At 37.4% G+C, this 26,891-nt stretch overlaps 1 protein-coding gene and 1 pseudogene across 4 annotated transcripts in view; one reads left to right on the forward strand and one right to left on the reverse strand.

Moving 5' to 3' along the window:
* Jade3 (jade family PHD finger 3) overlaps positions 1 to 26,891 on the forward strand; it is a 149,709-nt gene that overhangs the window by 46,361 nt on the left and 76,457 nt on the right. For 2 of the 4 annotated variants that reach the window (XM_048461457.3, XM_048461456.3), the window contains exons 5-6: positions 24,953 to 25,009; positions 25,724 to 25,803. In XM_048461457.3, coding sequence (XP_048317414.1) covers positions 24,961 to 25,009; positions 25,724 to 25,803 — 129 coding nt within the window. In that variant the 5' untranslated portion in view covers positions 24,953 to 24,960. Of the gene's footprint in view, positions 1 to 1,619; positions 1,809 to 24,952; positions 25,010 to 25,723; positions 25,804 to 26,891 lie in introns of all 4 variants that reach the window. The other 2 variants (XM_085684613.2, XM_085684614.2) reach the window with 2 other exon arrangements.
* On the reverse strand, positions 19,121 to 19,497 carry LOC125417845 (large ribosomal subunit protein eL19 pseudogene; annotated as a pseudogene).

Genomic DNA, 26,891 nt, shown 5'->3' on the forward strand with positions numbered 1-26,891 from the left:
CCCACAAGATTTAAGAGATGAGGAAGTGGTGACCTCTAAATTTTACAGCGTTTTTTTTTTTATATACAACAGTCAAAAAGTAAGCAGCATAAATGAATGGGCATGACTGTATTCCAATGCAAAATATTATGGACCCTGAAAAGGCAATTGAACAAAATTTTATGTGTTACAAATTATTCTTAATTGATTTTTTAACCATTTAATTGTAATCCAGAGTGGACAAGAAATAAATGATCCAGGAAAATAAAAATGTAAAAGCTGAATATGGTGTCATATACATATAATCTCAACACTAGGGAGGTAGAGGCATTAGATTGACAAGTTTTTAGGCCAACTAGAGCTACATATTCAGACACTATCTTTAAAAATAAACAAAAGGTTAAGCAGGGCGGTGGTGGTACACCCATCTTTAAACCCCGCACTCTGGAGCAGATCTCTTGTGAGTTCAAAGACATCCTGACTTACAGAGCAGAAACCCTGTCTCAGGAAAAAAAAAGGTTGGGGAACTGGAAAGAGATGGCTCAGCAGGTAAGAGCACTTGATACTCTTGCAGAGTACTCAAGTTCCATTCCCAGACCCTATGTGGTGATTCAAAACTATCTGTAACTCCAGTTCCAGGAAATCCAATGTCCTCTGACCTCCCTAAGCACCAGGCATGCACACAATACACAGAAATACATGCAAATAAAACACTCATACACACAAAAATATAAATCTTTTTTAAAATGCTTAGGCCATCTCCCACACAAAAATAAATGTATGTATGCCAAGAAAACTCAAAATTTCCTTTTTTTTACTCTTTTTAAAAGATGTATTTGTTTATTGGTTTATTCATTCGTGTATTTAGAGTCTGTGTGTACACCATGTGATATTTGCCTCCGTGAATGTAACATGAGGGCCGGCTTGTTGGGGTATCTTTTCCTGCCCGGTACCCCACAACCGGCAAGTCCCAGAGAAAATCAATCACACAGAGATCTCTGTAAGATTAGCAACTGATTGGCCCTTAGCTCTGGCTACTTATTAGTTCTTATGACTTATCTTAACCCATTATTCTGATCTATGTTAGCCATAATGGCTCAGTACCTTTTCCAGCGGGGGGGGGGGGGGGAGGCAGCTTACATGTTGCTTCTTCAGTGGTCTGGGCAGGAATGGCGGAGGGAGCTTCCTGCTTCCCAGAATATTCCTGTTCTCATCGCCCCGCCTCTACTTCCTGTCTGGTTGACCCACCTATACTTCCTGCCTGGCCAATCAGCGTTTTATTAAAATACATGATTGACAGAATACAAATAATTCTCCCACTATTGTTTATAAATGTTCTTTTACATTTAAAGGGGGATAGGATATAGATATGAATAATTTGCATTGGTATGGATTTTAAGGTCAATTTTATTATATGTATATATATTTCTGATCTTGATTAAGGTATTATGATTGTGTAGTTCACTTAAAAATGTAATGTATAATTAGGAAACATAGGTTGTTAATGGATAATCATTGATAATAATCAAGCTTGTAGTCATGTTAGTTAGATTTTCTAGGTATAGAGATATATTTTAGTTAGATAGGCATTCTTCATAGCTTTCAAAGAATATGGCATTTTCAATGTTTTAATAACTTAGGGCTGTTCATGACAATGAGACATGTCTGCTCCTGGCAGCACCAATCTACTTCAAGAGGAAGATGGGCATCGAAGAGGCTCCTTATAGAGTTGGTTAGCCATTTTGGGCAAGAAACTGCTCTTGCCTGGACTGTTGTATAGACTGGACACAGAGAACCCGCAGAGAGAGGACTGCTGAACTTGCCTAAAGGTGAGATGATCTTTCAGGGTTCCTGATTCATGAAAGAGTCTGTGAGACATTCTGCAGGACACAGCAGATAGTGACTGAACTGCCTTTGAAATTTCCTGCTTCATGGAAATGTCTTTGGATACTATGGGCCTGTAGGGTGAAGAAGGATGCCCCAGTGGTACAGAGGAACTTTGGGTGACTGTCCAGGCAGCAAGATGTCTCTGTCATTTCTAGAGTTTTGGAAGTTGCTTACTTCTTGTTTACTTCGGTAATATTATATCCTTTGGAGTCTTTGATGGAGTTGAAGAATGGTTAGTTATAGTTTTCCATTATTATGATAAAAATAAAATAGATATAAGTATTGTAATTCTTACTCTGTTTTGTTATATGTAATTTTACTATGTTAAAGTGAAAGCCTTTCTTTTTTGTTTAAATAGAAAAAGGGGAAATGCTGTAGGTGGGCCTTCTATGTGTTATTTTCATTGGTTAATAAAGAGACTGCCTTGGCCCTCTGATAGGACAGAAAATTAGGTAGGTGGAGTAAACAGAACAGAATGCTGGTAAGAGGGCAATGAGGCAGACACCATGGAGCCAGCCACCAGGTCAGACATGCTGAATCTTTCCCGGTAAGCCACCACCTCGTGGTGCTACACAGATTATTAGAAATGGGTTAATCAAGATGTGAGAGTTAGCCAGTAACTAACTCTCTAGAGATAATGGGCCAGGCAGTGTTTAAATGAATACAATTTGTGTGTTGTTATTTCCAGGGCTAAGCTAGCTGTGTGGGAGCCGGGCGGGATGAAAAGCAGGCCTGCCCGCAGCTCCTCACTACATCTGAAATAGGCTTTTTGGTTGCATTCATTTTCCTGTTAATAAAGTAATTTAATTCGTGTGTGTGTGTGTGTGTGTGTGTGTGTGTGTGTGTACACCACAGAGTTGTCGAGGTCAGAGAATAGTTTGAAGTCCTCAGTTCTCTCCTTCCATCTCTATATGGGTCTCAAAGGTCAAATTCAGACTGTCAGGCTTAGCAGCAATTTTTTTTTTGCCTGTGTAACCTTTCACTGATCCTCTATTTTTCTATATCTTAGGAGGTTTTAGAAATTAAAAAGTATTTTTGATGAAGGATCTTGAAAAGATAGTTTGAGTATATAAAGCATGGGAGTGAGAACACAGGTTTAGCATTGTTTGACATAAAACTGGGGCAGAGTATGGAGAGGAATCACACTAGAAAGAGATGCTGCTTAATTGTGGAGGGTCATGTTGGCCTTGAGAATTACTTATAGAAAAACCAACTAAGGTCAAGAAATAGTTGAGTATAGAGATTTCTTTCTGTTTAGACAGATACAAATATTTGTATTAGTTACTTTATTTGTGGCTGTAACGTCATAGTGGAGAATACATGGTAGCAGTGGCAGTAGCAGCTGTGGACTGAAGCAACAGGAACATAAAACAATAGATCATTTGCAGTCTGGAAAAAGAGAGAGATAAATCACACCAGCTCACAGGATGGTGTGGCTCATGTTCAAGGTGATCTTTCCATTTTTACCTGGAAACACGTCACTAATGTATCCAGAGATATATGTTCTAAGGTGATTCTAATAACCATTAAGATTAAAGATTAACAAGTCCACTCCTTGTCAACTTGATACCAGACTATCACTTTAAATACTAATATTTCACTTTTGGCCCTTAAAGCCTCGGGTTCATCTCATATGGCAAAATATATTTAATCCATCTTCAAAAGTCCCCTTAAAAGTCTTAACAAAACATTGTTGAGACATCTAAGTACAGAGTCTTAACTAAAACAATCAAAACAAATCAGTTTAAGTGTACAATGACACAACCTTAGTGAAAGTCTCAATGCCCCTTCCATCTTATATTTTGCATATATGTAAACTACCCCCATGTACCTGGTCATTCATTAAGAAGAGAAAGATGAATTCTGAATCACCAGCATTTTACATTTTATTATATATTTATCATCATTATCGTGTGTGTGTGTGTGTGTGTGTGTTTGTGTGTGTATTGTGGGCACATGCATGCCATGGTATGCATGTAGAGGTTAGAGGACAGCTTTGACTTGTTTCTCTCCTACCATGAGTTTCAAAAATCAAACTCAGATCACCAGGCTAGTACAACAAATGCTTTGACCCATTAAAGGCATCTTACTGGCCCTCTATCCTTTTTCCCTTTTTATTCAGCCTGGGCCCACAGCCCATGGGATAATGTTGCCCATATTAATGGTGGGTCTTCTTCCTTCAGCTAAGCTTCTTATAAACTACTCTCACAAGTTTCCCAGGAGTATGTCTTTTAAGTCATTTTAAATTTAGTAAAGCTGACAATGAAGATAAGCTATCAAATTAGTATATATACAAAGTTTGGAAGTTAAAAGACAAGCTTTCTGTACATATGAAATAATTCCTTCATTTAGAGCTGTTGAAAATTTAAAGTAGACTGCTGTTTAGGTAGGAAGCCATTAGAGTAGTTGAGTAAAAGATATGTTTTGATCAACTGTATAGAAAGATAATGAATACTTTTATTCAATTCTCAGTGTTGGTTTTTTGGCATTTTTGTCTTACTTGTTTTTGTTTTGATTTTTGTTTTTGTTGGTTTTTTAAAAGGGAAAAAGAACATAAGGCTGGTTGAATAGGGAAATGGGGAGAACTGAGAAGACGGGGAAAGGGTTAAAACATGATCAAATATATCGTATGAAAAAAAGAGAGAAAGTACTATATGTGAGTTATTTTTCTCATTGAAACAAAAATACCTGACAATAAGCAACTTAAGGATGCATTTATTTGTGGTCACAGTTTGAAGGACATAGGCCATCATGGCCTGGAAGTCACGATGCCAGCTACTTGAGGCTTGTGGTCACATTGCATTGGCAGCCAGGAAACAGAACTAACACAATCTAGAAACTCCTTCACAAACATGCCCTGAGGTTTGTCTTCTAGCTATTTCTAGATTCTGTCAAGTTGATAGCATTAACCATTACACATGGCAGATGAATGGATTTTCTTTTTCCAGGCACCATGAACTATCTTCCATGCTCTAGGCTCACAAGCACTTTTGACAAGGTTTTACTTTCCACAAATTGTACCTCAACAATGAGTTTCTTTTTCAGAATTTTTAGCATTTTCTATCTGTCCATATTTCTTATAAAATGCTATTCTGAATTAACTAAAATGGAACTGAAAAGACAGCAAATAGAGGAATATCCTTTTCCTTTTTGCCTATTCCAATCTGGATTCCCTTTTTAGTATGTGTATAACTTTATTTTCCTTTTTTTTTAAAATGAAGAGGTAATTAGGATCCATTCATGCTCTCTAGTCTGCATCTTGAATCTTTTAGTGATTGCTTATATAACTGTTTAAAGCCATTTTGGGTCCCAGACATGGTGGCTCACACCTGTAATATCAGCTATCAGCACTTGGGACTAATGCAGGAGAATTGCTGTGAATTCAAGGCCAACCTGAACTATATAGTGAATTCCAGAGCAGCTTGGACTACAAAGTAAAACAGTCTCAAAAACAAAACAAAACTCAGAATAATGTTTCTGTTTGGTTTCAAATGACTCAGGTATTATCTGTTTGCCTGTACAAACAGTACAGTTTCCTAGGTGTACTGGAATAAACAGCAAAAAATAACCAAACTCAACTAATTCTCAGAAAGCCACATTTTCGTCAATCTTTTCAACTTTTTTGTTAATCATTTCTTTTCTAGAACTAACAAGTAATATAACAAACTGATTAAAGTTTTAATTGGTCTCAAAAGTTACACATCTTGAGTTTTATCTGTTAAACTTTTGAAATCCTAATAAATAGAAAAACGGCTAAAATTCAGGCAGGAACACTGAAAAAGTGCAAGTATTGGAAAAAACAGCTTCCTGTAACCAAAGTAATGGGATACCAGATATGATGAATACTTAATCATTTGTAGAAAAATAGATACATCCTTAGTGCTAACCAATTTGCCTTATTACTTGGCCTACAGATAGATAACCATACATAGAACTACCTCTAAACTTTTTATTTTTTATTTTTATTGTTTGTTTTATTTTTATTATTAGTTTATTGTTTAATTATTTTTATTTATTTTATTATTATACTTTTTATTTTATTTATTGCCCTTTTTTTGCTCTAGGAGAGTGCAGTAAGTAAAATCTTTTAAGATTGTAATTTAGATTTTCTGTTTTTCAAATTAATGCCTTACAGATGTGTTGGGAAAATGAATAATTTATATATATATATAATAACAGTTCATATTTTATTCTGAAAAAAATAATTTGTCTCTCTCTGAGAGGCAGCCTCTATTCCCTCCTCTCTTCCCCTCCTTTCTCCCCTTTTTCTTCCTCTCCATAACACCAAATAAATGTCCAATTCAAAAAAAATTGAAACTACAAGACTTTGAGAAAATAAATTTAGACAGGAGCTAAAAAGAATAAAGATGTGCAAACTTCCAGGTATAAACTGGATGAAGTAGACTTGTTTCACTCTTCAATATATTCTCATTCAATATAATGTTATAGATAGATTTTAAAGATATCAGTAGAAAAAGATAAAACCAGAAGCCAAGAATGGTAATGAATACCTATAATTCCTGTTCTCAAGAGACAGTTAGGATGTTCTAAGTTCAAAGCCATCTATGCTTTTTTTTATAAAAAAAGGAAAACTAACTATAATGACATGGAAATACAATGTACCAGAATTGTAGAATGTAACTTAAATCAATGCTGAGAGGAAAATTCATAGCACTGAGTGTGTATACAATGAAAAGATGAAAGACTAAAATGAAAAATCTTAAATTCCCAGTTTAAGAAATGAGAAAAAGAAGAATAAAATAAACCCAAAACAAGAATAAACAAGGTTATATTGAAGAAGTCATTGTTATTTAAATTAGAAGTTTCTAACACTGAAGATACTCTTTTTTATAATTAATTTTATTTATTCATTTATTTTTTTACATACCAATCCCAGTTCCCTCTCCTTCCTCTCCTCTCGCTCCCTACCTCCCGCCACTCCACCTACCATCTGCTCCTCAGAGAGGGTAATGTCTCTCCTGGGAAGTCAACTAAGTCTGTCCCATGGCCTCTTTGAAGTAGGACCAAGCTTCACCCCCATGCCTAGGCTGAGCAAGCTATCTCTCCATAAAGAATGGGTTTCACAAAGTCAATTCATACATTAGAGTTAGATCGTGATCCCACTACCAGTGACCCTATATACTGCCCAAGCGACACCATTGTCACCTATATTCAGGGGGCATAGTTCGATCCTACGCAGCTTCCTCATTTTTCAGTCTGGAGTCAGTGATCTCCAACTAGCTCGGGTCAGCTGATTCTGTCAGTTTCTCCATCATGATCTTGACCTCTTTACGTATATTATCACTTCTCCATCCCTTCATTTGTACTCCAGAAGCTCAGCCCAGTGGTTATTTGTGGATCTCTGCATCTCTTCCATCTTTTTCTGGAAGAGGGTTCCGGCTTCTCTCTGGGTTGTGGACTGTAGGATGGTTATCTTTTGCTTTTATGTCTGATAACCACTTATGAGTGAGTACATACTATATTTGTCTGTTTGGGTCTGAGTTTCCTCACGCAGGATTTTTTTTCTAGTTCCATTCATTTGCCTGCAAATTTAAAGATGTCATTGTATTTTACCACTGATTAGTACTCCATTGTGTACATGTACCACATTTTCTTTATCCATTTTTTGGTTGAGGGGTATCTAGGTTGTTTCCAGGTTCTGGCTGTTAGGAATGATGCTGCTGTGAACACAACTGATCAAATGTCCTTGTGGTGTGACTGTGCATCCTTTGGGTGTATGCCCCAAAGTTGTATTGCTGGATCTTGAGGTAGATTGATTCCCAGTTTTCTTAGAAATTACCATACTGATTTTCACAGTGGCTGTACAAATTTGCGTTCCTACCATCAATGGAGGAGTGTTCTCCTTACTCCACATCCTCTCCAGCATAAGCTATCATGAGTATATTTGATCTTAGCAATTCTGACAGGTGTAAGATTGTATCTCAGAGTTGTTTTGATTTACACTTCCCTGATGAGTTAAGGATATACAGCATTTCCTTAAGTGTCTTTTGGCCATTTGAGAGGTTTTTTTTTTTGAGAATTCTCTGTTTAGATCTGTACCTCCATTTTATAATTCGATTATTTGGTATTTTGATGTCTAATTTCTTGAGTTCTTAATATATTTTGGAGGTCAGTACTCTGTCTGATGTGAGGTTGGTGAAGATCTTTTCCCATTCAGCAGGCTGCCTTTTTGTCTTACTGACTGTGTCCTTTGCTTTATAGAAGCTTCTCAGTTTCAGGAGGTCCCATTTATTTATTGTTGCTCTTAGTTTCTGTACTACTGGTGTTATATTTAGGAAGTGGTCTCCTGTGCCAATGCGTTTAAGGCTACTTCCCACTTTCTCTTCTATCAGATTCAATGTGGCTGGATTTATATTAAGGTCTTTTATCCTTTTGGACTTGAGTTTTGTTTATGGGGATAGATATGGATCTATTTGCATTCTTCTACATGTTGACACCCAGTTTTGCGAGCACCATTTGTTGAAGATAATTTTTTCCCATTGTACAATTTTGGCTTCTTTGTCAACAATCAATTATTCATAAGTGTGTTGATTAATATTAGGGTCTTCGATTTGATTCTGTTGATCCACCTGTCTGTTTTTATGCCAATACCAAGCTGTTTTCATTACTTTGGCTTCATTACTGTTTTCTGAAATGAAATGAAACTTCATTACTGTTTTCATTACTTTGAGTCAGGGATGGTGATGCCTCCAGATGTTCCTTTATTGTACAGGGTTGTTTTGGCAATCCTGGGCTTTTTGTTTCTCCATATGAAATTTAGTATTGTTCTTTCAAGAAGAATTGTGCTGAGATTTTGATGGGTATTTCATTGAATCTGTAGATTGCTTTTGGTAAGATTCCAATTTTTACTCTGTTAATCCTACCTATCCATGAGCATGGAAGATTTTCTATTTTCTGATATCTTTTAAATTTTGTTCTTCAAAGACTTAAAGTTCTTATCATGTAGGTCTTTCCATTATTTTGGTTAGAATTATCCCAAGATATTTTGTATTGTTTGTGGCTATTGTGAAATGTGATGTTTCTCTGATTTCTTTCTCAGTCTGTTTATCATCTGTATATAGGAGGGATTCTGATTTTTTGAATTAATCTTATATTCTGCCACACTACTGAAGGTATTTATCAGCTATAGGAGTGCCCTGGTAGAATTTCTGGGGGTCACATATGTATGCTATCATATCATCAGCAAATAGCAAAAGTTTGACTTTGAAGAGAGATTCTGATATGGGATTTTTGTAAGGTCATAGAAGATTTTTGTGTGTAATGGGAACTTAGGGCTTCTGCTATGAAGGCAAAATTTTCTTAAGTTTTAAATTGGCATTAACATGATTCTGAGACTCTTTGTATTTCGACCTTTCTCTTTTGTGGTACTCTTCAAGTTAGTCCTGGCTTGTATGGTAACTTCCATCTTTCATTGCCCTTTTGCCTCTCTGACTCAATATGAGCTTTACAGCAAACCCTCTTCACTTCACACACACATCTGCCTTGATTGATTTTGAGGATTAACTCTGAAACCCACTCTAATTGGCTTGATGTGTGACAGTTTTTTAGGCTGTGATCACCCAGGTCATGGAAACTGTCTTGTAATCCTGAACATACTACTCTGACTTACAGAATTTCTTAGATTTTTTTTATTTAAAGCTCATAATATACTTTCTAAGACAAGGCTATGGTTTTCAATTTTTTTAAATGAATTTTCTGAACAATAAATGGCAAAATATATAAATATTAAAATTGTTCACTGAACTCTTCTGAAGGATTTTAACCCACCCTTTCCAAAATCATGACTTACTTCTAGAATGACTCTCAAATATTTAACTACCATCCTCATCTTTCCTAATTTTGATATACATCATCATATAAAAAAATACAAACCATTTAAAATAATATAAAACAAAACAATAATATAGGAGATTAGAAGAAAATCACATAGGGGTTGGAGAGGTGGCTCAGCAGTTCCAGGGAATCTCTTGCTACCATTTTTTTTGACCTCCATGGGCACCAGGCATGCACATGTTGTGATACATACATGCAAGAAAAGCATTCATACATACAAAATAAATAAATCTTAAAAATTTATTAAATGATCACATCCTTAAAGCAGCTTTACAATATGCAGAGCACAGTAATAGCTTAAAATATATATGGAAAGAAAGGTTTTGTGCACTTGTATTATTTCTATATGAAGAGCTACAATCACTTTCCTCTATAAAAATGAGCAATGTAGGTCAAGTGTGATAGTTCACACCTGTTATCTCAGCACTCATGAGGCTGAGGTAAGAAAATCTGGAGTCTGAGTCAAATCTGAGGTGCATATAATGAGACTCTAGCTTCAGAAAAAGGTACTATGGAGGTAGAGACAAGAATCAGTAGTTCAAGGCCAATCTTGGCAACATAATAAGTTAGAGAGTAGCATGGGTTATATGAAACACTCAAAACAACAAAAAATAGAAAGCTATGTTAATTCAAGTACATTATTTTTATTGCACTTAATATGGTATTATATTTGAGACTGAGCAGGAAAACACAGAGCTGTTAACATTTTTTAAATATTAATGGTTTTGAAGTATAATCAAATAGACTCAGCAAATTTCTGATCACATAAGTTCTATTTTTAATGATAAACTATTTTTAATGCTCATTGAATGATACATTGAAGTAAAAGTAGTTAGTAGATCTTTTCTATATTTATAAATGACTTCATTTTTCTTGAATTCTACTGTGCCAATAGGGGAGAGTGACTGAATACCACAGTGGGGATGCTATCATAGTCTCAAGTCTCACAAGTTTTCAGCCAATACAGCAGCTGAAGGAAGGAGAGCTTTCTTACAGATGTTTGCAACTGCATTGGTGCCTTTCATGTTAATATTCAGAATTTATCTACTGTGTTATGACTTTTTTCATCAGGTTGAATCCCTAGTTCAATTAATTCATGCCTCTGGAATTTGAATTTTGCATTATGGCCAGAGGAGGCAGTTAACATCTAGAATCACAGTTAAAGTGGGTTTCTTTACCAAGAGCTGCAGTAATTGTGCAGAGTTCTTGGCCTGTGGGTAATTTAGCATGTCTGCATGAGCATTAGCTGGCACTTCAGTACAGGTCAAACTAATTAGTGAGTCAGAATTCCTAAGTAACTTTGGACTTCTGTATTCATAATCCTCTTCTTCCAAACTGAAATATTTTGTTAACTTTAAGTTATCTTAGCTTTATTGATAAATAACTTAAAATGCCCTATAATTTCTCTATTTTAAGTGTACAATGCCATAGGGGATAGCCTATTTCCACATTTGTGAAATCATTAACATTATCCATATTTTGGTTTTTATTGAACTATTATATTTTATCTGCTCCCCTCCTTTCCCTTCCTCTCCCCTTCTACCCTCTCCCATGATCCTCTTGCTCCCAATTTACTCAATAGATTAAAAAAATACGTCGGATTATTCCAGTTTTTTATATCTGTTGAAGTTTAGTGTTACCTAGTATGTGGTCAATTTTTGAGACTGTTCCATGAGGTGTGGAGAAGAAGGTATATTCCTTTATGTGTAAATGAAATGTTTTATAGATGTCAGTTAAGTCCTTTTGAGTTATAACATGTTAATGCCCTTATTTCTCTGTTAATTTTCTGCCTGACAGACCTGTCCAGTGTTAAGAGTGAGGTGTTTAAGTCTCCCACTATTAGTGTGTTGGATTTAATGCATGATTTAAGCTTTAGAAGTGTTTCTTTTCCATATGAGGGTGTCCTTGTATTTGGGGCAAAGATGTTTAGTATTGAGATTTCCTCTTGATTTATTTTTCCTGTGACTAATATGAAATGTCCATCTTTGTCTTTTTTGATTGATTTTAGTTTGAAGTCTATTTTGTTACATATTCGGATAGCTATACCAGCTTGTTTCTTAGGTCCATTTGATTGGAAATATTTTTCCAACCCTTTACTCTGAGGCGATGTCTATCTTTGAGGTTGAGGTGTATTTCTTGTATGCAGCAGAAGGATGGATTCTGTTTTCATATCCAATCTGTTAGCCTGTGTCTTTTTTATAGGTGAGTTGAGTCCGTTAATCAGTGATTGCTAGTTCCTATTATTTTGGTTTTATTTGTTGGTGATGTTATTGTGTGTGTTTTTCCCTTTGGGATTTGCCGCTGTGAGATCATCAGTTGTCTGTTTTTGTTGGTGTAGCCAACTTCCTTTGGTTGGAGTTTTCCTTCTAGTACTTTGTATAGGGCTGGATTTGTGGCTAGGTCTTGGTTAAATCTGGTTCTGTCATGGAATGTCTTGTTTTGTTTGTCTATGGTGATTGAAAGTTTTGCTGGGATGCCAGTCTGGGCTGGCATCTGTGGTTAATGTCTGCATAATGTTTGACCACGACCTTCTGGCTTTTATTGTTTCCATTGAGAAGTCAGGTGTAATTCAGATAGGTCTGCCTTTATATGTTAGTTGATCTTTTTCCTTTGCAGCTCTTAATATTCTTTCTTTATTCTGTATGTTAAGTGTTTTGATTATTATGTGGCAAGAGGAATTTTTTTCTTGATTCTGTCTATTTGGTGTTCTGTAAGCTTCTTGTATCTCCATATGCATGTCTTTCTTTAGGTTGGGAAAGTTTTCTTGTATGATTTTGTTGAATAAATTTTCTGTGCCTTTGAGCTGAAGTTCTCCTATACGTATCATTTTTAGGTTTGGTCTTTTAATGGTGTCCCATATTCTCTGAATATTTTGTGTTAAGCTTTTTTTAGATTTAATGTTTTCTTTGAATGATGAGTCTGTTTCCTATATCATATCTTCAGCTCTGGAGATTCTCTCCTCCATCTCTTGTATTCTGCTGTTCATGTTTGCATTTGTGGTTCCTGATCGTTTTTTCATAATTTCTGTTTCTATAATTCCCTCAGTTTGTGTTTTCTTTATTGTCTCTATTTCTGTTTTCAAGTCTTGAATGGTTTCTTTCATCTGTTTGATTGCTTTTTCTTGCTTTTGAGGGATTTGTTGATGTCTTCTAATTTTTTTTTTTATCTTTTCCTCTATTTCTTTGAGGGAATTTCTCATTCATTCTTCTTTAAGGGCCTTAAACATTCTCCTAAAATTTTTTAGGTCATTTTCTTCTTCAACTATATTTGGTTGTTCAAATATTACTGTTGCCGGCCACTTGTTTTTATTGGTGTTGTGTTGCTCTTTGTGGTGCTGAGTGTGCTCTTGCCTTGTTTACCCACCTTTTCCTCTGAATCGTGTACTTGGCTGTATCTCTGTGATCAGTCTTCCTGGTGCCAGTGGATCCAAGACTCAGACGGTTGCTTCTGGTGATGCAGTCAGGGCCATGGTTCCAGTCACCCCTGAGGTGTTCCTGGACGTCTCTTAGCACTCCCCGTGGTCCCTCTGCAATACTGGGGGTTCTGGCCTGCTCCCACGTTGCTTGTTTGTTTGGGGCTGCTTCCCCCGAGGTTGCTGCCTTGGGTCTGCTCCAACAGAAGTCGCTGACTCAGGCATGCTCTGGTGGTAGAGTCACTGGCCCCTGGTTGTAAGTCGCTGATTCACATCCGGCTCAGCCTACTCCCTCAGTGGTGGCTACCTTGTACCTACTCCAGTGGAGGTCACTGACTCCAAGCCTGCTCCTGGGGAGATTGCTCCCTCAGGCCTGCACCCACAGAGATGTCCCTGGCTTGGGCCTGCTCCCTTGGAGGTTCCTGACTCACCCAGTCCCCATACCCCACCCCCCAGAGGTCTCTGGCTCAGGCCTACTCCTTTGGTGATTGTACCTGCTCCTGTGGAGGTCCCTGCCTCAAGCTTGTTTCTGTATATTTTCCTGGTCTGGGCCTGCTCCTGTGGAGGTCCGTGGCTTTGATCTGTTCCTGCAAAGGTCTCTGTCTCAGGCCTGCTCCCTGGAGGTCCCAGTCTCACACAAGGGCCTGCAGAGGTCTCTGGCTAGGGCCTGTTCCCTCAGCAGTCACTCCCATCTTCCTGCTCCTTTGGGGGTTGCTGCCTCAGGTCTGCTCCCTCAGAGGTCACTGGCTTGGGCCTGCTACCTCAGAGGTAGCTGATTTATGGCTGGTTAAGCAGAGGTCTCTGGCTCGGGCCTGTTCCCTCAGTGTTGGCTCCCTTTTACCTGCTCCTTTGGAGGTTGTTGCCTCAGGCCTGCTCTGGCGAAGGTCATCTTCATCATCCATATTTTATAATTTTTCTATCGTCCCACAATTGAGCCTTCTATCATTTACAGTTAGTCCGCGCTCTTACTCCAGTCTACTTACATCATGTCTCTATAAATTTATCTATTTTGGACAGTTCTTATAGATGAGATCATATGACTATTCTCTTCCCTTGCCTTTGAGTGTTGTGATTATGGTAGCATACTATGATGAAAAACCTGTTTTTCACTTGCTTTTTTTTACTACATGTGTCAGTATTTGTTCCTTTAGATTATGAAGTAGTCTATAGTATGAATTTGCCACAGATATTTTTATTTATTTGTTGAAAAACATCTCGGTTGTTTACAGTTTTTAAGCTCTTATGAATAAAACTGCCATAAATACTTATGTGAACATAAGTTTTCATTTTTTTGGGGATATTTGCCCAGGAGTATAATTGCTGAATTTTCTAGTATTTGAATGCTTAACTTTTCAAGAAATGACCAAATTATTTTCTAGAGTAGCTGTATTGTTTAGAGTCCAACTAGCAAAATATGAATTGTAGTTTTTCCACATCTTGTCTAGAATTTGAAATTTTTACTATTTTTTTAATTTCAGCCATTATAATAAATGTATAAAGACCTCTTACTGTAGTTTTAACTTATATTTCCCTAATAACTAATGGTGTTAAACTTCTTTTTATATGCTTACTTGCCATTGGCCCTTTTGGCAAAGTATCTGTTCATCTTATAATTAAATCATTTAGTTCCCTACAGTTGAGTTTGATTTCTTTAAATATTTTAAAAATATATCCACTCTCAGATACACTCTTTGTAGTAAATATTTAAATGTTATATACATACAATATGTGTTTTGACTATTCTATTGTGTAGCTTGGTTTACTTTTGTATTTTGTTTCTATTATTTGTTTTATTTGTTTTTAAGACATGGTTTCACTAGGCTGCTCGTAGCAAAAACTTTTATTTTGTGCTCAAAGACAAATTTTTTTTGGTAAATTATACTTTGAAATTCTAAGAATTCTTAATCTATGGATTCCATGTTTAGTCCTATATCTCTGATTATTTCTCCTATGGTTCTCTTTTAAAAATTTAATTACAAATGTTAATTGGACAAAGTCATGAGTTTTATAATATTTTCATTTGAGTGTGGTATATACTTTTTGGCCATATTCACTCCCACTGTCCTCTTCTGTCCTCAATTCTTTTTTCTGTTAGTCTTCTTTCTCTTCCGAAATAGAACCTCTTTTTCTTTCATGTCATACACAGGCATTTATGTGTATGTGCATGTGTGTGTACACACACAGTATTTATTTCTCTTTCTGATCATAATATTTCACTTATTATGATCTCCAGTACTGTTCATTATCCTGCAAATGATGTAATTTCATTATTTATGGTTAAATAAAACTCCATTTGGTATACACACAACCAACACATTTTCTTTATTCATTTATCCATTAGTGGGTAACTAGGCTGCTTCTACATTTTGACTATTAAGAATAGTACCATAATAAACATAGATGTGTAGTTATCTGTGTGGCTGATTTAGATTCCTTTGTGTATATTCCCAGGGCTTGTATAACTGAATCATATGGTAGTTCTGATTTTAGTTTTTGAGGAACCTCCATACTAATTTTCATAGTTGCTGCACTAATGTACAACAGTGTATAGGAAAAGATTTCTTTGTTCCCCAACTCCCCACATTTTCACCAGCATTTGTCATTTCTTGATGATAACTGTTCTGACTAGAGTGAGATAAAAATCTCAGTGATGTGGGTGGGTGTGTTGATTGGTTTTCTAAGATGGGATTTTATAAAACCCAGACTAGCCTCCAAACTTGATTTTAGCTGAGGCTAGCCTTAAATTCCTCTTTGTCTGCCTCTATCTCCCAAGTACTGATATGACACATGTACGCACCACTTTGCAGTTTCAGTATAGTATTAATTTGCATTTTCCTGATGGTTGCGAATGTTAAGCATTTTTTCACATATTTATTGGTCATTTATACTACTTTTAAGAAGTATATGTTTATTTGCCATTTACTGATGGAATTTTTTAGAGGGGTTGGTGGTTTATTGTTATTATTTTTTAGTTCTGTACATATATATGCTAGGTCATATTCTTTTTGAGTTTTGTTTTTGTTTCTTGAAACAGGGTTTCTCTGTAGCTTTGGAATCTGTCCTGGAACTTGCTCTGTAGACCAGGCTGGCCTTGAACTCACAGAGATCCTCCTGTCTCTGCCTTCCAAGTGCTGGGATGAAAAGCGTGCCCCACCACCTACTGCCTGGCGATCATATATTTCTTAAACTGTAGGCCATAACCCCATTTGGGGGAAATCTCATGACTGAATGTGGGAATCATGAAAATTTGGAATTATTAAAAGTTTCTGAAGAAGCAATGACTAAATTTGATTCAAAATCAAGTGCATAATGAATCAGATTTTTCTGGCAGTACTCTCCTGTCTTACATCACATGATTTCACAGCTGCCTTGGTTCTGAATACATGACATATTCACTTTGCATAGCTTCTGCTATCATACCATGCAATGCCAATTAACTCTGCCTGGAGCTTGGTTTAAATATTATACATTGCAGTGCTGTTATTAAACAAAGTTTTCTGCTCTTAAAGAAACATTTTAGTAAGCAAAGCCCTTTCACTCTTATGTTTCTTATTATTCATTGGGATGCAGGTATCAAATTAGTATATATTTGGATAGTATTGTGTTAGAATAAGTGAAATTGTTGTTTGATAGGACTGGAGAAATGGCTCAGCAGTTAAGAACACTCTTTCACAGGACCTAGGCTCAGTTCACATCACCCATATGGCAGTTCATAACTGCTTATAACTCCTATTCCAGGAGGTTGATACCCTTTTCTTGTAGGCAGAGACTGCTTGTTCATTTCCTGGCCGCCCAGACCCAAAATAATCACACAGAAACTATATTAATTAAAACACTGCTTTTCCTATTAGCTTAGGCTTCTTATTAACTAATTGTTACATCTTAAATTAACCCATTTCTATTATTTTGTATTTTAATATGAGACTCCTGATTTACTGGCAAGGTTCTGGCGTGTCTGTCACCTTCAGCAGCTACGTGGTGTCTCCCTGAGTCCACCTACTCTCTATGTATATCAGATTTTCCATCTGGCTATATTTTGCCGTGCTATTGGCCCAAAGCAGCTTCTTTATTAACCAATGGTAATAAAACATTCACAACATACAGAGAGGAATCCCATATCATTTTCTGGCCTCTACAGTCTCCTGCATTCATGTGATACACATAAACTCATTCAGACACAGACACATAAAAAATAGGTAAATCTTTTTAAATGGATATTTGAAGCCAGATGTGGTAGCACACTCCTTTCTTTAACCCCAGCACTCCAGGTGGATCTTTGTTAGTTCTAGGTCAGCCTGGTCTACATAGAAAGTTCTAGACCAAACTAGGGTTATGTAATGGACCCTGTCATTAAAAAGTTGCTATTTTATTTAATTTGGCTTTAATTTTACATAAAAATATTAAATGAATTTTGGCTTGATATGAGGACAGAATTCTCAACAGTTTCTAAAATGGTTCAAAACATACTTCAGCCATTTTCTACTATGTCCTTGTGTGAAGTAACACTCTCAGCACTGACATTTAGAAAATCAAAATATCAATCAAGGGGAAAAGAGAGGTGGCTCGGCAGTGTTAAGAGTACTAGGAGCCTGGTGGTGATGGTGGTGGTGTATGCCTTTAATCACAGCGTTTGGGAGGTAAAGGCAGGTGAATCTCTGTGAGTTTGGGGCCAGCCTGTTCTACAAGAACAAGTCCCAGGACAGCCAAGGCTGTTACACAAAGAAATCCTGTCTCAAAAAACCAAAACCAAACAAACCAAAAGACTAATATCCTTGTACAATTACACAAATGAAGTGATCCTACAAGCAAATTTGTGCATTCAATATGAAATAGTTAGAAAATATATTACTTTTATTTCTACTTGAATTTCTACATTATGATTTTAAATTAAATGGTTTTATTTTATTTCATTTAGTTAAGATACGGTCTCACTGTGCATCTTTGATTGATCTGGTACTCACTGTGTAGACCAGGGTGACCTCAAACTTACAGAGATCCTACTGCTTCTGCCTCCTAAATGTTGGGGGCTAAGGTGTGCAACTGATGTTAGTGTTGCCCCTTTTGTAGGGGACTCAGGTGATCCAGCCCTGAGGGTGTGAGAGCACCAGAGCTGACCCCCCTCTTCCCCTGTCTGCCATGTGGTGGCCCCAATGAGAAAAAAATGCCCGCACCTCATTGGTGATGGATGGATGCCACCTCTTCCTACTGGTAGCAAGCCAGAGGACTAGTTCTGGGATCATGAGAGTTGGAGAACTAGCCCTGCATCTCTCATCAGCTGCAGAACACTGGAGATGGACCCTACACCCTGCCAGGGCAGCACACTAAAGCTGATCCTATTGTCATACAAGTGAGCCAGCCCTGAGGACATGAGTGGAGGAGACCCCTTTCCCCAATATACCCCCTACAGCCATTGGGAGAGAGGAACCTGTATCTCTCCTGCGCAAGACAGTAGAACTGGCCCTGGTGGTCTAAGTGTGGGTGAGCCAGACCAGAGAGCCTGAGACAAGAGAACTGGCCCCCACTTTTTGTTGCAAACTGCATTAGGTGGACTGGCCAAGGCAGAGAGCTCACCTGGGTGGTGACAGTGGGGGAAAGCTGGCAGACTGACCAACACAGCTACCACCTAGGCTCAGAGCCAGGACTAAGGGTTGGCCCACTCCAACACCCACCTCATCTATAAATTATTGGAGCATGTGAAGGGGACAAACCTATAGATCTAAAACTGCAGGATCTTCACAACACAGGACAACAAGAGGATATCCAGAGGAGCCCCAGTGAGAGCTAGTGGTGTAGCAGATGTCAGATACTTCAAACAAGACCAATGACTCATGGCAATGAACACTTGCAAGTGAAGATGAAAGGACTAAAGGGTGAACTGTATGACACACTGAGCCATACTCCAGCTTCCACAACGAGATTGTTTTCTCTCTTTTTTTTAAGACTTGTTTTATTTTAATGACTGATCCACCTGAGGCCACAGGCAGCCCACTATGTACAGACACAAGGGAAGCTCCATTTCTTGGTTTCTTCTTCCTTGGACAGTTTTGATGATCTCATTCTTGGTCTGGAGGCGCTCCTTCGGGTGCTTTGGTACTTTCGTGCTTCCTTGGTCTTAGATCTGTGAGCCTCAGCCTGGTCAGCCAGGAGCTTCTTGCGGGCCTTGTCTGCTGTCAGCTTGTGGATGTGCTCCATGAGAATCCGCTTGTTTTTGAAGACATTCCCTTTGACCTTCATGTACAGGCGGTGATATATATGGCGGTCAATCTTCTTTGATTCACGGTAGCTCCTGAGGAGCCGGCGCAGGATCCGCATCCTTCTCATCTCAGGCATTCGGGCATTGGCAGTACCCTTCTGCTATCCTATGCCCGTATGCCTGCCCTTCCGACAAGCCAAAGTATTTTTCAGGCATCGAGCCTGGGAAGTCACAGGCTTCCGGATGATCAGTCCATCTTTGATCAGCTTCCGTATCTGCTGACGGAAGTTGACATTGGCGATTTCATTGGTCTTGTTGGGGTCCAACCAGACCTTCTTTTTACCACAGCGCAGGACACTAGAGACAAGCCTCTTCTGTAGCCTGAGCATACTCATGGCTGCGGACGCAGCAGCGAAAGGCTCTTTTTTCTTTTTTTTATTGTTTTGTTTTTGTTTCTGTTTTTGCTTGTTTAGTTTTGCTTTGTTTCTGTTTGTATGCTTTGGTTTTTGGGTTTTCTTTTGAATTTTGTTTTGTGGGGGGGGAAGTTACATGAACAGAGAGGACAGAAGGGACAGGGGGAGGGGGAGAAATCGGCAAAGAATCAATAAAAGTTTGAAAAAAGGGTATACAAGGCCATGCCTGATCTTGATGTAGATTTTTTTTGGGTTTCTGTAACAGCATTATTGTGATAAAACATATACCATATAGTTCACCCAATTAAGTATACAATTCAATGATTTTAATATCTTTACAGATACGTGCAGCCATCACCACAGAGCTCCTTAAATTTGCTAGCCCCATTGATTTTTGGCTTTTCTTTCTGATGAAAAGTCATTAAATTGATCTTATTGGGGGATGTGCATAAAGAGTGGTTTTTTTCTGACTTCTTTCAAGATTTTATTTTTTAGCTTTTATCAGTTTTGATATAATGTTTGTATTTGTGACTCTTATTTATCCTACTTGGAGTTTGTTTGATTTTCTGCATATGAAAATTAATGTTTTCCAATAATTTAGGAAGTTTGTGGCAGGGAGGGTATTCTCCTTTTCCTGTGTTTTCGCTGGTATTCCCATTACTTATATGTTAATGCACATAATAAGTACCTCATATTACTCTGAAACTCTTTTCTATTTTTATCTTTTTCTCTCTTCAGCTTGCCTAATATCTATGGAACTATTTCCAGTTCACTGATTTCTTCTGTCAGTTTAAATCTACTCTTAGAGCTCTTTAGATTTCTAGTTATTATACTTTACAACCCTAGATTTTTCCAGTTGGTCATGTTTCATACTTTGTTTCTTTATTTGAAATTCTGTTTATCAAAGCATTGTCATCATGCTTTACTTCTTTAAATAATCATGGTTTTCTCTAGTTCTTTGAATACATTTATTTAGGTAACATGAGTCTATGTCTACTAAATCCAATGTCTGGTTTTTTTTCTTGGATAGTTTCTGTTGCTTACCTTTTTTGCTGTTGTTTGGTTATTCTTTCTTGTTTCTTTGAATGTCTTACCAGTTTTGTTGGAAACTGGATGTTTTCAGTAATAGTGATTACATACACACACACAGAGAGAGCTTTATTATTTGCTTGTTTTCTTTCTTTCTTCCTTCCTTCCTTCCTTTTTCTCTTCTCTTTCTTTCTTTCTTTCTTTCTTTCTTTCTTTCTTTCTTTCTTTCTTTCTTTCTTTCTTTCTTTCTTGAGTAGCTGAATTATTTTTGCTGAAGTTCATTTACTAATCCTCAACCCCTATCTTGAAATATAAAGCTTCTAATGTAGCCTCAGAAGTATAGTCTTGGTTTATGCCCATAGTCACCCTAGGGAGATGGTGTTTTTGAGAAGTGTTCTTTTCCTCTTCCCTTCCCTAACCACACTCCATTTTCTTTTATTTTTATGATTGTTGTTTGAAACAGGGTCTCACTAAGTAGCCTTGACTGGCCTAGGACTTAATATGTAGACCTGGCTGACCTCGAAGTCCTAGAGAGCAACCTGCCTCAGCTTCTGGAATTCGGGAATTAAAAGTATGTGTCACCCAACCCCACATTTCACTTTTAAACTCCACTCATTGATAGCTAATTTTTCTGCTGCTTTTTAAAACTATTTATTTATTTTAGATGTATTGGTTTGCCTGTATAATGTATATACATCATGTGCATACCTGATGCCCACAGAGACCAGAAGGCATCACAACCCCTTTAAGTGGAGTTACATATGTTTGTGAGCTGTCATATGGATGCTGGTAACTGAAACCAGATTCTCTGCAAGAGCAGGAAATGCTCTTAGCCACCAATCCGTCTCTGGAGCCCCCTGTTTTGCTATTTTCAATACATCTTGCTTGGGGTATAAATTGTTGCACAGACCAATAAGATCAAATTAGCACTCCTTTGAAGATATAGTTCCTGATAATTGGTAGTTGAGATTTCTTCTGGAGTGGAATAAGTAGATCTCAATAGTAGAGTACTTGCAGAGCAAATGCAGGGCCGTGGATGTAATACCAACACTATAGAGAGAGGTTTCTTCTGACTCCCAAGAGACTCTTCCCTCTTCCCTCCCCTCTTTTCTTTTTGTTTTCTTTGGTGTATTTGACAGCCTATGCTTGAACTTGTCATAACTCGTTTGAAAATTAAGTCATATCCACTGGGGGAAGAATTAGAGCCCTCTATTCTATGACTTCCCTTTTTCCCTTATTGGGGAATAATCACAGCAATGTCCTTCTGAATGATAGCTCCATGTCTCTTGGGCTTGCCTTATAGAATCTCAACCCCCTCAAGCTGGGACTAAGACAATCAAGGACTCGGTATTTTTAGTGGCACCACACCCAAGGCATTGTCTCCATCCCATGATTGAGGACTAGGTAGAAAAAAAGGAGTCTGACCCACACAACCTTTCAGTAACTGGTGACAGAATAAACAGTATTGATGGTACTGATCTTCCAGGAAGAAAGACTTCCAACTGGCTTTTAGGGAAGAGGAAGCTCTATGTTCTTAGCTGCACCAGTCTGGCATGAGGTTTATGCTAGAGAGACAGAGGGAATGAATTGAGGTCAAATGCCATAGATTGACATTTATTTAATTTACTTTGAGTTTTAGTAGATTATCTTGAATAGATGTTCCTTCCTTTGCTATATGCCCTTAAGACCATTTCTAGAGGTTTCTGATGTTTGGCTATTGTGGTTTTAATTGAAATAACTTTACCAGTTTTATTAAGAAATGAGTCCCAGAACTCCATATACAATTATGCCAAAAGTAGAACTAGACAAGCCTTTTAACTTAAAGTTTTGTGTCTCTTGTTGCTCATGGTTACTCAGTAGTAGCCATGGACTTGAACTTCTACTGCCTTGGTAGATTGTGAGTGGCTTGAAGTCAGTATCTTTAGTCTTTATATTTAGAATCCTTGTATTGTGTACTGTCGTTTTTTTTTTCTGTGACTGTCATTCCTTAACTGACAAAAGTCAATTCTACTTTGTGTTTTTAATATTTCATGATTTTAAGTGTTTGGTTTTTTCATTATTCATGATCTGTGATTGTTTTAATTAACTTCTTGCTGTTGACAACTTATAAACTATCTCCTTTATCTTAATCTTTCCATTTAATAAAGTGGCAAAGAATGCTACCAATCACATATATAGTGGTTCCAGTTTTGTGTGTTTCTGAATGGGTGTTTAAGGCGATTCTGAATTACATCTTAGTCTTAGATAATAAAGAACTTAAAAGTAAGGGTCTAAGTTGCTGATTTCTTTTTAAATCATCTTAGTTTAATTTAAAGAAGTATTAAATATATGATATTATACATAAACCACACTAAAATGCCTCTCAGCAGTCAAAGGCAGTATTTGACATAGGGAATTCTAATTTAATTGACATTGTTAAGAATAGGCAGTTACTTCCTGATGTTTAACCATTGTCTGTAACAAATCAGAGAACACAAACTGAAAGGTAACTTCTGTTTGGTTCAGAGACAGTGAGAATTTTCCCATTGTTTAAATAGAATCAAATGCCAGTTATATAAATCTAAGTATAAAATCTTTCAGTAGGTTTTGAGGTAACACCCCAACTTTTTGGAAAGTTGAGCATTGCTAATTAAGTCCAGCCCTATCTTGAGAAAGCAGTAACAGTATTTATGCCAATTGAAATTGTTGTTTTTAGAAACATCATATCCACTTTACTGCAAGTCAATTTTATTTAAATCAGGATGGTCCAATAAAAACATTGTTAGACATTCATGATCTAAATTCTGGTGTATGAACTAAATTATAGTACAAATTAAAAGCCACAAGACGTTTGTTTTGTAATATATGGTGTTACTCATTAATAGCCTTTTTAGGATAAGCTGTTAGGTCTTCCCTTTCTCCTTTCTTAATCCCAGCAAAGACCACTTTTGTTTCAGGTATGTACTTTTTGGGATTCTCCAAATATTCCATTAGTATATCTTTTCCCTGGGTGATACCTTTGTTCTTGTTGGCATCTGTGGAAGAGAATCCAGCAGACCTGTCTTCTTTCATACTTTTTTTAAAAATATTTATTTATTATGTATACAATATTCTGTCTGTGTGTATGCCTGCAAGCCAGAAGAGGGCACCAGACCCCATTACAGATGGTTTTGAGCCACCATGTGGTTGCTGGGAATTGAACTCAGGACTTTTGGAAGAGCAGGCAATGCTCCCAACCTCTGAGTCATCTCTCCAGCCGCCCCCCTTTCATACTTTTAAACAAAGATCTTTTTGGCTTCCTCAGCATCACCCATTCTTAATTTGTTCCTTGCTGTTCAACACCACTAACACTATGACCTGAAGACAGATGTTACACTCTCTCATTTTAAGTGTTTGTGTCTTCCTTAACTCTAGTGTATGTTTTCAGAAAGGTGATAGACTCAATCTGTTAATAGCAACACTCAGGGAAGGACACTTGAAGCATTAGAAGATGTAGTCCAAAGCTTTACAATATTGGAACTTTTTATAAGAAAGCTTACTATGTACATAGAGATATTTTAGACTAGGCTTCTTTTTTTCCCCTTTGATTTTTTTTTCAACACACCAATGTTTTTTTTCAAGACATGGTCTCTATTTGTAGCTTTGGAACCTGTCCTGGCGCTTGTTCTGTAGACCAGGTTGGCCTCGTACTCACAGAGATCCACCTGCCTCTGCCTCCCAAGTACTGGAATTAAAGACGCGTGCCACCACTGCCTGGCGTAGATTAGGCTTCTTGTTTGGAAAATGGGAACAAGGAAAGGGGAAAAGGGGCAGGAAGAAAGGCTGTGTGGTCATTCTCTTAAAAATGAGGTGTGTTTCCTTTCAGCCATTTTTTATGCCTTTCAGCCTAGGCCTTTGAAAGTTACGCCTTCATGACTACTTTTTCTTTTCATGTTCTTATTGGGGTTTCTGACTGGAGATAACTCAGCTGACACCCCTTAATTTGATTCCGGCCAACAGTGTACCACTCAGCATCTGTTGGACTAATGTTATGGTCTCACTCAACCTTTGGAATTCTTTGAATTAATTTGTTGGGATAGTCTCACGATTATAATTTAGGCTGGCTTTGAATTCATAGCAGTTCTTTAATGTCAGCCTCTCAATGTGGGCTGACATCTAGGACAAGTATATATTGATCATTTCACTCGGTATTGTTCTCTTTCCTAGGATGCACCATGATGAAACGACAGAGACCTTTCAGCAGCAGTGAGAGTTCAGATGAGTGTGAGTAGAACTAGCTAGTAACCTGTGTATCTTTGCCAATTGAGGATATCTTCTTTGATTTGAGAATAAATTGTTCATGCTTCCTCCAACAATTTAAATCTTTCTGAAAAGGAAAGGTCAAGATCCATTTTTTATTTATTTAATTTTATTAGAAATGTATAAATTAAATAGAATTGTTTTATATGTAATATAACACTTTTTTACTTTAAATTTGAGTATAACAAAAGCTAAATCTACCAATGCTTTAATAGAACTTCTCCTGAAAGGAAGAAAAAAAATCGGGAATATAAACTATAGATCCTGATTTTGATTATAACTACAGTGCTAAATGTTTGGTTGTGGGTCAAACATTGATTTGTTTAAAGCCCTAACAGTACCCTTAGGTAAGTGCTAAAAGATTATTTGTACAACATTCTTAGTTTTTCTATAATTTTTTGGGGGGGTGGTTGTTTGTTGATAGATCTTTTTCTCCTGGCAGAACATGAATTAGGATTAACACCAAGTTGAATCTTCACAGTCATTATTAAAGCTTTTAAGTCTGGGTGGTCACTAATGTTTAACTCATTAAGATTCTCTCTCTTGGGCACAATTGAATATTTTCTACATTAGTATGATTTCTATGTGATCTCCTGTCTTTCATATATCTAGTTAGTTGACATTTATTTAAAGTAGTGGTTAATATGTTTCGGTATTTTTTCTAATTGTCTTTTGCAGGTCCTTCTACTTCCTTTACTTCTAGCTTAATGTATAGGAAGATGTCAAGAAATCCCAAGGAACATAAGAAGTCTGCTGAGGTGAGATTAAATATTTAATTTCACATTTAAAAGCCAATATCTACCTCCTTCCAACATGCTTACAATACCCAGAACTTGAAAATGTGCAGAGTAAAATATATACCACTGGATACATAGGCTCATTTTCTGGTAATTGTACTTAATTTCTAAGAAATATTTCATTTTTCTTTTATGAGAATGGTAATTTTTACACTGATTTCTTTTTTTGTTTTTTGTTTGAAGTTATTTTTATTTTTAAAACAATTTTATTTTACATACCAATCCCAGTTCCTCTCTCCCATCCTCTTACTCCCCCCACCTCCTCCCCACCCCATACACACCCCCATCCACTCCTCAGAGAGGGTGAGGCCTCCCATGGGGAGTTAACAAACTCTGTCGCATCAGTTGAGGCAGGACTAAGGTCCTCTCCCCCCACCCCATCTAGGCTGAACAAGGTATACCTCCACAGTGAATGGGCTCCAAAAAGCCAGTTCATATACTAGGGATAAATCCTGATTCCACTGCTAGTGGCCCAACAGACTGCTCAAGCCCCTCAACTGTCACCCACATTCAGAGGGCCTTGTTCAGTTTTATACAGGTTACCCAGCTGTCATTCTGGAGTCAGTGAGCTCCCACTAGCTTGAGTCAGCTGTTTCTGTGGGTATCCCCATCATGGTCTTGACTCCTTTGTTCATAATATTGTTTCTCCCTCTCTATGACTGGACTCCAGGAGTTCGGCCCAGTACTTAGCTGTGAATCTCTGCATCTGCTTCCATCAGTTACTGGATAAAGGTTCTATGATGACAATTAAGATAGTCATCAATCTAATTACAGGGGAAGAACAGATAAGGTAGCTTCTCCACTATTGCTTAGATTCTTAGCTGGGGTCATCCTTGTGGATTCCTGGGAATTTCTGTAGTGCCTTATTTCTCGTTAACCCCATTATGGCTCCCTCTTTCAAGGTATCTCTTTCCTTGCTCTCCCTCCCTGTCCTTCACTCAACTCAACCTTCCCGAACCCTCATGTTTTCCTACCCACTCCCCTAATATCCTCCTCCCCCATGTTGTCAGTTTATGAAGGAGATCTTGTCTACTTCCCCTCTCCTGGGG

The sequence above is a fragment of the Myodes glareolus genome, chromosome X (genome assembly GCF_982192425.1).
Source record: "Myodes glareolus chromosome X, mMyoGla1.1, whole genome shotgun sequence".
Taxonomy (NCBI): Eukaryota; Metazoa; Chordata; class Mammalia; order Rodentia; family Cricetidae; genus Myodes; species Myodes glareolus.